This window comes from Taurulus bubalis (assembly GCF_910589615.1).
Source record: "Taurulus bubalis genome assembly, chromosome: 2".
NCBI lineage: Eukaryota > Metazoa > Chordata > Actinopteri > Perciformes > Cottidae > Taurulus > Taurulus bubalis.
The window spans coordinates 11,704,838-11,718,643 of record NC_136590.1 but is presented as its reverse complement, the minus strand read 5'-3'; the positions used below and the strand labels follow the sequence as shown (position 1 = coordinate 11,718,643).

The 13,806-nt window shown below is 43.1% G+C and overlaps 1 protein-coding gene across 1 annotated transcript in view; it reads left to right on the top strand.

The window, feature by feature from the left end:
* Positions 1 to 859: 859 nt before the first annotated feature.
* nrg3b (neuregulin 3b) overlaps positions 860 to 13,806 on the top strand; it is a gene marked incomplete at its 5' end in the record, with an annotated part of 176,433 nt that continues 163,486 nt past the window's right edge. The window contains one exon of the mRNA XM_079213981.1: positions 860 to 1,703. Within this exon, the coding sequence (XP_079070107.1) occupies positions 860 to 1,703 (844 nt within the window). The remainder of the gene's footprint in view (positions 1,704 to 13,806) is intronic.

The window sequence follows — 13,806 nt, the reverse complement described above, 5'->3', positions numbered from 1 at the left end:
ATCACATCGGATCCTTTCTCCCCTGCCTCGATTCACTTTCGGTGTTTCCACCGGCTCCCCTCCCCGATGGATTACCGACAGCTGGAGCGACCAGAAGGGTGGCCGGGCATGGAGAGCTATTAGAGGCAAACTTGAAGACACCTGGAGGAGGAAAAAGAGGCTCTTTGGTGCTCGTAGAAAAGGTCGAATTAACTCAAATGAAACCCACGAGAATAAAGGAACAATAAGCGCTTTTCATTTTAAAGGAACTTATGCGGTCGGCAATCAACCAATTGAGTGTGGAGACGGGGTGCTGCCGTCGCCTGGGTTGTTGGTCTACGCACGCACACACGCACATGGATTTACAGCGCCAGTCTGAGGCGGATCGATATCCTTCTCCGTTCTTTTTACGTCGGCTTTTTTTAACAAGGGAGTGAAGCATCCTAGGATTTATCGTCGCTTCGTTAGCGCTGAACTACAGAGAGCCCCCCTCCGACCTCCCCTCTTCTCGCTCTCTCACCTGTCCATAACCTGCGTGCTCGTGTGGGTCGTGTGTATATTCTCGTGCATATACGCGTGTGTGTTTGGTTTGTTGTCCGCCAGAGGGAGTATAGGTGATATTACTATTGTATGCATTGGAGTGCTATGCCAGTTTTTAATTAGTAGTAGGTGACTGTGAGCGCTTGTGTCTGCTCGTGGGTGCTAGTGCATTAGTTAATGTTTTATGTTTGTGCATGTAGATATATATAGGCTAGGTATTGTGTGGGTACATACTTAAGATGCTCAGCATTTCTTCTGCACCACGTCCCCTTCCTCGTACATGCCCTTGCATCATTTGGCCACCCGTTTGACCGCCTAAACACCCCACGAGACGAGCAGGATGAGTGAGCGTTCCGGTGCGAGCAGTCTCGTAGCCATGACACTGGAGGAGCCCGGGGCTGAACAGGCATCTCCCAGAGCCCCGGGCCCTCTCCGCTGCGGCCCCTGTGCTGTGTGGCCTCGCCAGCAGACCTGGCTGTGTGCCGTGCCCCTGGTAATGGGCTTTGTGGGACTGGGACTCAGTCTCATGCTGCTGAAATGGATTGTTGTGGGATCGGTCCAAGACTATGTCCCCACTGATCTGGTGGATCCCAAAGGTAGCATTGGACAGGACCCCATATTTCTCTCCAAACCCAGTGCCATGCCCAAGGGCCCCGACATTTCCACAGCCACCGCCACTTCAGCTGCCTCTACCACAGCCGTGGTGTCCACGACCACGCCACTAGCCGCTGACGGTACAGCTCCGGCGCCAAGAACTCGATCGGGGCCACCGGCGAACCACTCAGCCAATGGCAGCACTGCCAATGGAGATGGCAGTCGTGCCCCACACCTTCATAACCGTGTCGGCACCCGCATTAGTGGGACTGTGGTTACCACCTCTACTACTCGCGCCACCCGACTCACTCCGCCACTCAGTGGTAAGGAGGTCACCCCTCGCAGCACTGTTAGGAAAGGAAGCAGCTCTGGCAATGGACGCAACGGAGCCGCCAACTCCAAACCAGGGCAGACCTCTGCCACCGTCACCACGACAGCATCCACCACGACTACAGCTACTGTGAAGACCACCGCCAAGGCGCAGCCGACCACCCCCCAGCAGGCAGTTCCAGTCAAGCCCACGTCACGCTGGAATCACGGGCGCCAAGGCAAGGGCCCGGCCACACGCCCACACCACCGCTTCCGCACACGTAAGTAAAACATTTTTTATGGTGTATGGAGAGTTGGTGCTGTTGTCTGAGGTGATGTGTTGAACTTGAGGTGAGTGTTTCATAAGAGCTCTTTTCTGAGCATTTACAGATTAAATAATGGTATGTCGCTGTAGCAGCCAGTAGCTGTATGCCGGGATAAAAACATTTTGTCTGATATGCTTGGAAGTGGTCTGAGAATATGCATTATTTCTTTTTATACCCACATGGAAATGGATACTACCGCAGCTTAACATTAATCATATTCATTAGCACAGACAGATATTGGGGGATATTCTCAGTACTTTCACCCCTCTTGTCTTTATCTTTCACTTGCACATTAATCCGATAGGAATCATGGGATTTTTTTTTTTCACCCAATGGTTTAAGTACCATTAAAGGAAGGGCTCCATCTCATCAACCGTATCTTATTTTGTCTGCTTGAGTTAGGATGTCAAAGCTTTGTGATGTGTCATGTGACTGAGGACACCATATTTGTGTTATGAAAACAAATAACAGGAGCTGGTCAGGTGTCGAAGTGGGATAAAGGTTAGCTCTCACCTCCTGTCTAGAGGAATCAGATATAGCAAGGCCGCACGTCTCATTTAGATCAGAGGATACTGAGACCAGATTGTCGCAGGTACTGCAGGGATACACTGAGAGAGAGAGAGAGAGAGAGAGAGAGAGAGAGAGAGAGAGAGAGAGAGAGAGAGAGAGAGAGAGAGATAAGGCACAGAGGGGAAAGTAGATGGATGTTGGGATGAGAATGGGGTTGCAAAGGACAAGTGGATAGAGATGACGTAGGTAATGGAGAAATCGAGAAGAAATACTTTGACAAAACAACAAAGTAGAAGAGGATGGCAAAGGAAGAAAATGCAGGAAGCACACCAAAGCAGGGGCACGATGAGTGGGAGCTGTGAGTAGAGAGAGATGGCAGATGGAGTGGGCTAAGTGAGAAAAAGGCTTGAGGGAGATATAGGGTGGAAAGCAGGGCTGTGCATTTTGCGTATTTAGCATTGTGTGAAGAAGGAAGGCTTCCTGATTATTCATTCCACAATGGGCATGTTTTTAACTTCACATGGCATTGTTTTCAGACGTGGGTGGGGCAGAATGCAACTGTAGTCATGAGACATGCCAGTGTATGACTGTAGAAATGGTATTCTCAAATTGTGTTGAAACATTAATCGGCAGCTTTGATTTAAAACTCACTTTTGGCTTGATCATCTACATTGAGTTGCATGATTCACCTGAGCTTTATATAGTTGCACCAATGCAAAGGATCCAAGTCCAGTGGCAAACAAGTACTGTAACCAAAATGTCATCGCAATAATATGAGCTAAGTGGATTTACCAATGTAGGGAATTATGAAATGGTCATTTTCCTGTTGATTTCTTTTTCTCCAGCAAAGTGCTGAAGTGGGCAACAACAAAACTGGAATGTGAAAACTGAAACCTTAATTTCTCTACATTTATGGTGTTGATCATATGTTTGGACGGCAGTTCCGGTTGACAAAATGATACTCTCTCGTTCATCAGTTGGAAATATTCAAAGGCAAACAGTGATCAAAGAACATCATTCTTTGTTTCTTAACCTCAGGCCAAATATTTCCTGTATAGCTGGTTGGACATTGGACATTAAACTATAAGGTATCCGTTTGCAGTTGAATAGCTTTTGAGAAAATAGCTTAAACTCTGTAGTTTGCCCAAATTGAGCGAGAACAATGGCTTTGATCAGCTTGATTTCATGAAGCAACAATGGACTCCGATGGTGACTTAAGTATAGAAATGCCAATACACAGGCCTAAGACTCCTCCCGCAGCCTAATCCACTGCTCCAGAGTCAATTACGTCACTCAACAAAGAGCTGCCAAACAGCTGAAGGCTGCCAAACCGGGCAGCCCCCTAGTGTGAACATCAGGACACATCTGCTTGTACTATATACTATAAAAAGGCCACTGCCTTCAAAAGCATGCTCTTTCACGTATACAAGTCATTTTCCGTGAAGGCTTGATAAGTCTCAAACTTACATGTCGACATCATGACTAGTGGGCTGACATTTCAGTCCACTTATGGAATCCATTAACCATGCATTCTGTACATATCTATTAGGCAGCAGGTGGCACTCTGCAGGCACCAACACACACACACGTCTGCTATCCTCATTGTTCCAAATCAATACGGACAGATTTTTTCTCTATGCTACTAAAGTAAACCAGATCTTAAAAATGCAGGCCTGGCTTCAGATTATTTGAACCTAGAGTATTAAAAAACTAATGCAAGCTCTAAACTCTCAGGGCAGCAAGCATTTTGGCATTTTGGTAGCTTCTGGTTGCTATGATAGTCTTCCCTGTGCCTCGTATTGACATTGTTTGTATGGGTTCAAATATCGAAGCATTCTCTTTACTGCATATTGCTTTAATTTACACAACCTCTGTGCTGTTTATATTCAATCTCATAACCCTTGTGTACAATATTGATGAGCTATATTCAATGCAAAACACTAACACAGTATTCTTGAAGTCAAAACAGAGTTTCAAGAATGCAGCTTCTTCTAAAGTGTGGATGTGTCAAGCTTGTAGATTGAAGTGTAAAGATACACAGAAAATATCTCAGCTGATGACGAAACGCTCTGTAAAACATGGCTTCAGGTGCATTTGTCTTTACCCACGGCCAAGTCATCTCATATTTGATGTGGAATCGTGTGCACTTATACTGTATGGTCTCTGGTTTCACATAATCTCGACTGCGAATAGGAGGCAGTAACATGCTTCCCTCCCCCCACTCTACTATTGCTGCTGCTGTTTGGTGAAGATCTAAATGAATCTCTGTGTCCTGGAAGAAAGACAAGCTCAGTCCTTTGGGGATAATGACATATTTTCCCTGCTCCTATTGTCTTTTCTTCTCCTCATTCTCCCCCACTCTCCCTCTTCCCCTCTCTTTCTCCATGGTTATTGTGTCCTCTCTGAGTGTCATTGTATTTCTCCATCTATTTTTGCTTTTGCTTGTGTGCCTTCTATCTTCCTTCTCACATTAGCTCCTCAGCTCATATTCATGAGCATGTGGGCAGACGCAGAAACTTATTGCCACACTTCTAACACGTAGATGAGCCTGAAGCATGTGTGTGCCCAAACTCATGCATCTATCATTTATATTTATTTTTTTGAGGCCAATTATCTATCTGACTCCACTCTCTACATACTATTGGCTCGTAAGTAGGGAAATAACAGGTGAATGGAGCAGAGCACAATGAATGCCTGTGGGGGAAACCATGGATGCTGCATTGGCTCAGGGCCCAATTCCACTCTCTTCTGGCTTGTGAGGAATCTTCCTTAGTGAAGTGTGGTTGTAATTCCGTGCACATCTCGCTAGCCTGATTCAAGAGTTGTGAATCGACAGGCTTCTGTAAATCAACTGACTGAAACAACCGCCATTAAACCAGAACAGCTGTGCATCGAAGGCATTTCTTTTTCTAAAGATGAAAAAGTGTTGTTGCTGTCATCCCCATGGGTTTAATTTATCAGTTGGCTGGTGATTAAGAAAATGGATAGGGAGGATTCAGTACTTATAGTCGTACATCTTGGAACCACTTGTGCAAAGGTTTTTGCAAGTGGAGTGAATTTTTTAGTTCGTTTTCAACATAGGTGACTTCCATCAGCATGTTAAAGCTGACTTCTTGATGCAGATTCCGTCGCGTGAAATTTACGTCAAGCCGATGGATGCTTCAGTTACAGGGATTGGTCAGGGCGAAAATAGGCTAGGCTCCCTCCCAAACAGAAAACAGCTTAACAAGAGGCCAATGTCAAACTGAATACTGGGGCGGGAACGAAATGGCATTTCGCTCTGAATAACAGGCTCGCCTCAGACAACTACGAGTCAAAAGCCAGTCAGATATTGTGCCACATCTCGAATTTCAGACATGAAAACACAGGAGAGCGACACAGACGTTGGCTTTCCCTCATGTCACGGAGAAAAGGAACAGAAGCTGATGTTTTCTCCTGACATGCAAACCCCCTGTTTTTTTGTAGTTGTTGTTTTTTGTTTTTCCCTGACTATACATTAAGCCTGCACAAAGTACTATTGTAGGACCAGTGAAGCGTGTAAGGGGGGATTAAAAACAAAGATATAAATCCAGTTTGCCTCTCTTTCTCTCTCCAGGGAGGTCGGGCTCAGATTTGCCAGGCTGCCTCTCTGAGGCCCCTCTGTCTCTCCTGAGACACGCTCTGCTTGTTCGTCGAGGCCGGCCCAAGCAGGGCTGCTTCGGCACAGTGTGTGTGTGTGCAGCTGCACCGATTTACAAATATCTTCCTAGTCGGAAAGCAAGCTCTTGTGCCTCAGCTTTTATTATTTCAGGCGCACGGTTATTAAAAAACATTTGAACCCAAAGTGTTTTTTTCGTGGTCCCAGCAGATCGTCTCTCACACAGGCTTGTTGTAAGCTTCAGAGGACGAGCTCAATGCCTCAGTTTGATGTTAACACATTGAGTAATAGCAGTGGAGTTGGTGCTAAGATCCGTCAGTAACAATGAATACGGTTTTGTTCATGGGAAATACCGGTCCGACACAAATATGGCTACTATATATTAAGCTCTCATTTAAGTGACGTTAAAGAAGCATACTAATTTAAAATGAATAGGGATTTCAGTAAAGTGCTTGCATAAGTGTTTTGATACCAGCAATAGAAATTATTCACATTAGCATTGCTGGTGGAGGCATTAGCAAAACCATGCGCTCAGTACATGCTACAGTACATGTAATTCTTCTGACACTGTGAACCAACCTGCGACGATTTTTATGTAGTGCAAGACATTTACATATATAATCTCAAAACAAAGAGTCTTGTATTATACACCAATTAATCAGACAGCTCTCTTAAAGAAAAGAAAGAAATACCCTTAGTGTATAATGGTGTATCTGAGATTCAACAGACAGCAAAATATGTAATATACACTATGCATATGCAAATGAATGCAACTGTGCAGCATTCTGCAGTGTTGGCCCTGAACGACGAGCTAGCAGAGACACTTGACACTGATGGGCACCAATTACAAAGCAGAATACATCAGTGCATTTAGTGGAGTAAGCATTCGGTCAAATTATCCCAAAGTGACAGCCCAGTGAATGCTTGAAATTTTGTGGGAATTGATCCCATGGCCTTTCCATGGCAAGTGCCGTGCTCTACCCACTGAACCTCACGGAATCAATAAGGACGAAGGAGGGAGAGAGCCACGGGAAATAAGGGCTGAGAGAGCGAGAGAGGGGAGAGAGAGAGAGCAGAAGGACAGAAATAGGGCTTGTTGAATAGAAAAGGGAAGAAAAAAAAGAATTTGTTAGGGCAAAGACTGTCAAAAACCATGAGAGCATGCTCCAGAAGAAAGGATCCAGTTGCAAGGTAAAGGCATGTACTCATCACAGTTGAGTGAATGAGTCTTGGCCAGACATTTTACATATCTCAGACCACCTTTCTACCCGTTCTATTATTATCGCTCTCATTTCTATGCAGATTGCCCTCAAGGTATTATCCATATTTGAATTTCCAAGTCTTTCACTTCAAACCTGTCACCACAAAGCTTCTCTGATGGGTCCGATAGACTGAATCAGCGAGTTATGTAAATCAGTGTAGGTTATCAGTGTATTATGTTATATTGAACACTATATATGTACATTTCATGGCACCAAAGGTGTGAGTGTCAATGGAACACTGGTCCATGTTTTTGACATAAAGATAAGAACACTTCACCACACTAACTTTTGAGAAGAGCAAATACCCAATGTTATGCAACTGAAACTATTTTTATAATCATTATATTATATATATATATATATATATATATATATATATATATATATATATATATATATATATATATATATATATATATATACTGTATATTATACCTTTTTCAACTTTAAATGGGAATAATTATCTGGTTATGTTTTTATTTGTCATATTATTTGTGAAATAACAGTAACAGCAAATTGAATATCTTTAAGTTTTGATCAGGAAACAAAGCAATCTCATGTCATTGGGGTCTTGGAAATTATACTTTTTTCATTTAAAACAATAATTGATTAACTGAAAAAGATACTAGTCATACAATTATGAATGGAAATAATCATTAGTGGCAGCCTTAAATCATTGCAAAACCAGAGCACTAGTGCTGTTGTGGTCCCTGCTCTTTGTCCAGTACATACATTAATGCACTGACAGGTAAACCCGAGCAGCACGCTCATGGTTTGGACACACAAGGGTGAAACTGCTACCAAAATGTGTCACGTTGACTCAGCGGTCCCATAGGGAGTCTGCTGTGTAACATCCAAGATTGTAGCCTTGGATTGTTGTAGCATGTAATCCTTCCTCACACAAAAAACATCTGATCCTTGAGTCGAACCACTTCGGCATCACTTCCGCATCATATTCCGCCTCCGTCCGTTAAATTGGCCGACCCTTACTCAGAGCCATGGTCCTAACCCTTAACCTCAACCTTTTGTAAAAGGGGTAAAAGGCATGGGGCCCAGGGCTCTCTGCAGGAAACTGGCTCTGTAAACAAAAATCCCCAGCAAGACTTTAAAGATACAAAGAAGAAACACCCCAAATCTCACCACGCTAGAAGCAACCATGCACAACATATCTTATTTTACATTCCCCTGTATTCTTTAATTATTTATTATACAGCCACTTCTGTCTAATATTATGAATAATGTGTCCATACAATTCCATGTACCGGATGCATAGCACTAAAATGTTGCGTTGCTGCTGTAATAGACATCTTGTTCTGTTTATCTATGATTTGGAGTGACATGTGACTCTCAGGCAGCAGTCAGGGGACTCATAGTTGCCTACTAGAGTACTGGCTGAGGCCATCTTAGGGCTTCTTAATGTCACTGTGATTTATGTGGACAAAATGTCCACCTTGAGGTGGCAGAGAGAAGAAGTGGGAGGGGAGGGGCTGAAATATTAATGTATGGGAAGAGAAACATGTGCGTTACCGGAAGTGTGCATAATTGATGAAGCTTCTTTTTTATAAAGTACTAGAGATGTCCCATGCTCAGGGGTCTAATGGCAGAAAGATTTTACTCGAGATCCACCAATTTCAATGTTCTGGACACACACTCAGTAAAGGTTTGGAAGTGCATTTGGCTTCTTTTGGCTCATCTCTTTTCATAAATGCATCAACAAGCCTTTTCTACAGAGTTAATGGTTCCTAATGTTTCTCCAGGAAAATAAAGGCGTTCTTAGCCTCAGGGAAGAAATAACCCGAATTAAAAGTAAACAGTGGGATCATAATTGTCTCCAGACATGACTCTCCCACTTGACATCTTTTCAAATTGGAAGAAATGGAGAGTAGAGAACGAGACTGGGTTTAGTGGTGGTGGTGATGTGTGTGCTGGGGGAGTACTCACTAATTCACTCATTTTAATCACATGCTGTCATGACTACTTACCCACAAGTCTGCCTTAGTGCTTTTTTGTGTTTTAGGAATGGGTACTTTGTATTGGCCTGCTTCAATAAAGAAAACCCACAAGTCATTCATTCACCCATTCATGTGCAGAGAACGCAGGGACTTGCCGATAGCTCAAGGGGTACTGAGATATAGTAGTGCATGTGGCTGTGGCAGCATAGAGAGGATTACAGTCCATCATATCTGATCTGAGACTGTTAGATCCCAATATTGAATTACGGACCTTGCGGGGTCTCTGGTTCCGTTTATCAATTTGCAAATGAATAACGCGGAAAGGAAAGGGATGATGAGAGTCGGGGGTAGGTGTTGGGTTGGGAGGGGTTATGTGGCTTTGAGGCAGTTTTGGTGCGATGCGATGAATCTAATAACAGACTGTTTTCTTTTGTTCAAGAGACTGCAAGTGGCAACACAACTGCGGTGCCATGTGTGACTTAGGCATTATGGAGCTTGAGTCCTTCCCTATTCTGTTGGATATATGGTCCCATTTTGGAGGGATTACAGCTGTGGCTGAATAAAGCTTTTATTAACCATTCTAAAAACATATTTATGGCCCACATGCTCTTTTAAAGCAACATTTTAAAAGCTGTATAAAGGGTTATAAAAGGAGAGCACTGTGTACGATGGTGAAGCCTGCATGACATATATATTTTAATGTTAAATTATATTTCTTTTTTTAAAAGGACACTCAAGTAATAATTCATATAGAAATAATCTCAGTCACTGTCTGCCATGTGTTGGTATATCTAACATGCCCTCATCCTGTTGTATGACAATAAGCCAACAGTTATAACTGTAATTTCGACAGTTTTGCGTCAACTCCTCCACACATCTAAACCTCGTGTGATGCCAGGTGGAGAGATACTGAAGTCACGACTTCAAACTGAGGTATGAGTGGCATGTGGAACACGGTTTCTCACTGGTGCCGCTTCGCACATAGCATCTGGGTACATGACGAGCCTGCAGGAAAGTGTGGATTGCGGAAGTAGCAGCGGTCGGATTGATTCACTGCAAAGTGTGGCCCGCTGCCACCCCCCACTGACGGGAAATGTGCCATGGTGCCCTGGTGGAGATGGAGAGGCTTGTTGTGGCGTGTGGAGGTGGAGGTGTAGATGGAGGTCACCTCTCTCTCACTCTCTCGACTCCCTCCCACTATCATTCGTGCCTCTATACTTAGTTTCTCCTTTTTTATTCTCGTCCTCCCGTCCTCTATTTTAAGGCAAACACTTGCCTCTCTCTTTGCTCTCAGTTCTTCTGTGTGGCTTTCTTTCATTCTCCTCACATTGCTGACAACATGAATAGCACCCAATGAGAGCTCTTATCTGAGGAGTGCACCGGAAGAGATAAGAGTATCATTCATCATTCCATATTACCGACTGTCATCACTCGCTGCAAAGAACTCCTGAGGAAATTATGATAAGGAACCAAGACTATTTCATTGTTATAATGAATTGTGATGATTTTATTTTTCATATAGGCCTCTGAAATCCTTCGGTTCTCCATAATATACTGCACCTTAAAGATGCATCGATGTGACATGCTTAGTCATCGCTTTCCATGACCAACTCAGTGCCTTACATAATCATGTCTGTTCACATCTTTTTGCACCTGACTTTAAATGTCAAATGGGAGCTCAAATGTATTCTCGATTGTGTAAAAGCACTACGTAATGGCAATTGTGGTTGTTTTTGCAAAAATTTTTATAGAAAAATTAAAATGACTTAGAAATAAATTACCTCTGTCCTCTGTACTCACTTCTTCAAAGGACAGCAATTTATGAAAACATTTTCTTCCTCAGAACTCTTTCTTCCCAATAGATCCTTTTAGCATGACTGTACAATGTCTCAGAAAATATCCTGAAAATGTATATGAAAACACAACCCTTGAGAATGACACCAAGTCAAAACTCATCCATGTACACTCCTGGAAAAATAACAGAAAGGCCAGTGTAATAGTACAGTATACTTGGGAAAAGAGTCTATCGCCTATTTTTAGCAGGCTTGTTAAAAAACCTGCATGCTACTGTTGGAGGAAAAAGAGTCGCCAGAATATTCAACATCCTGCTGCTAGTCTTCTGATCAAACCTAAAAAGAGAAAGCCTATCATTCAAGTGGAGCAATGAGCCATTATAACAGCGCAGCATGTTTTGAAGAACACTGGCTCCATGTATCATTAGGACCGAACTTTAAAGTACTTTTGATTTGACATAAAACTTTAAGTAGCTAAGGAATGGCCTGTACTGTAGATCTTGCTTTGTTTGTGTTTAGTCCACAATCTGTCCACGGTCTGATCCTTCTCACCTGATTTGTTAGTTGTTGAGAAGCTTTGCAGCTTTTTAAAACTCTGCTCCCAAACTGTGGAATACGATCCCATTGGATAACAAGGAGGCAGCTAAAGTGAGAAAGCTTAAAAGATGTCTTTTTCAGTTGTCTTTGAACTATTCTGACTGTCTTTTAGTATTGAATAACTTTATCTCACATTATTATGTGATGTAGGGTTCTATGTGAAAGGATAATGTGTATGTATTATTATTAAAACATCAATATAGGCATATACACTTTTTGGGGTATTGAAGTATTTGTGTTCAATACTATTCTATGAGAAGGGAAAGAAAGATGGACTAATGCCTCTTGTGAAGTTACAGCAGATGCCATTATTTTCAAACAGTGTGTCAGAAGCCCCAAGTGTGCTGATCGTGGCATTGATGAATAGTGAGAGCGGGAGCCTGAGTGGAGAGAGAGACAGAAACAGGGATCCACTAAGGTCCTCTCATGTTATTTTCCTGGGGGTGCGCGCAGCTTGTCTCATGTGGTAATCCATGCATGGAAAAACCTTATCCATGGGGATAATGTCAACTCACTCCCAAAGATAACAAGACAAAGCCCTTGCCTAGCGCTCACTCCAGAGTGTGTTTCATATTCCCTTAATCTGGCATCTTGCATGGCTCTGTTCTATGGATTTGTTGGCCAAGCTTGCCAAATAACACAAACCTTTACACAAACGTAAACGCTTTGGACTCTGTATCTCTGCACAGTTGCCGATGTTTGACATTTATTTAATTTCAACTACGCCGAGCGCCCTTTTCAGGTTTGAGGAAGCACAGTTGCGAATATATGGCAGCAACACAAATTCGGCATGGGAAGGTGTGTTGACAGTATTAAAGCCTGCCACAACTGAATATTATTTTAGCCTTGGATTTAAGTGCACCAGATGTTTTCATTGCTTATGGCACTCATGGATGTTGTATTACTCATGGCGAGTTGCTCGAGCTAGCGCAAGCGGAGAGTTACTGCACAGAGCCTGCTGTGCCTCAAGTTAGATGGAGAAGCCAGTTGTCAATTAGTGTTGAGTAGAAATGTGTGAGTGTGACAGACATGATGTGTGTGTGTGTGTGTGTGTGTGTGTGTGTGTGTGTGTGTGTGTGTGTGTGTGTGTGTGTGTGTGTGTGTGTGCCTGTGTGTATAGTATGTAGTACTGCAGCTCTGCAGTAGCATAGTGTAGGGATCAAAAGATCCTAAAAGGACATTTTGCAGTATAGTTCATGCTCAAAGTGGCCTAAGAGATCTAAGGTTTAAAAGCACTGAATTTCTACAAGACTGAAAAAAGCATCCATCACATTCACACCCAACCTGTCAGACAACTCAGTGAATTATATATTGAAAGTTCCTCCCGAACATCCAGGCAGAGACATCTTTCTCTACATCTCTCCCCTTCCATCTGATACGCTGCATTGAATCATTGATAGGACATCCACAACAACAGCGCTCGTCCCGATAAAACACCTGTCACAGACAGCCTGAAAGGAGTACAACCAGAGTGAGATGTGGAATCTGTTTTGATCTTTTGAATAGTGAGCATGCAGCAAAATGATGCATATTGGGCCTTGTATACAAACAGTGTAAATTCAAAACTTATGTCTTCTCCTGTTATGCACATATACCTACTGAGGAAATGAGAACACTAAACCCGATTATCTATTTTTCCATGATTGCCATTAATGGAACAGAATGAAGGGTTCGGTCTCAGTGCAAGCCAGACACTGCCGTTGCCGAGTGTACTCTTTGATCCCAGCTGGAGACAGGGATGCTTCAGGGATATGATGGAATATTTTATTGCAGTTGTGTGAAAGCAATTGGTGGTGCTGCCTCAGTCCGACGGTTTCACCCTCTCCCCCTCATAGTAACTTAAGCTTTAAAGCCTCAGCTTCTTACCCAAGTGACTATTTTGCATGTTGTTACTCCTAAATCGTCTGTTTTACAAAAGGACTGCGCTCCCTCTGAGTTTTTGGAGCGAGTGTGTGTGTGTGTGTGTGTGTGTGTGTGTGTGTGTGTGTGTGTCGGGTAAAGCCGGGCTCAGACTACACGCTTGCATCACGCACATAAGGAGAAACTTTGCAGATGTCCTTCTCTCTAATCTCAAACTCGAACACACTACAAGATTTGAAAATAATGGCCCATCGCACACTGCAAGATATTATTAAGATTACTGTGCAAGAGGGAGCAGTGCACCACCTCACGTTATGTCACGGGGAAGCAGATGCAAACAAAAATGAAGATGTTGTGTGTTGTGCGACAACAGTTGTAATAATGCTTTACCGTGAGAAAAAGACAAAAGAAAGATGTTAAACGTGTCTGGATCAGAAATGATTTTGG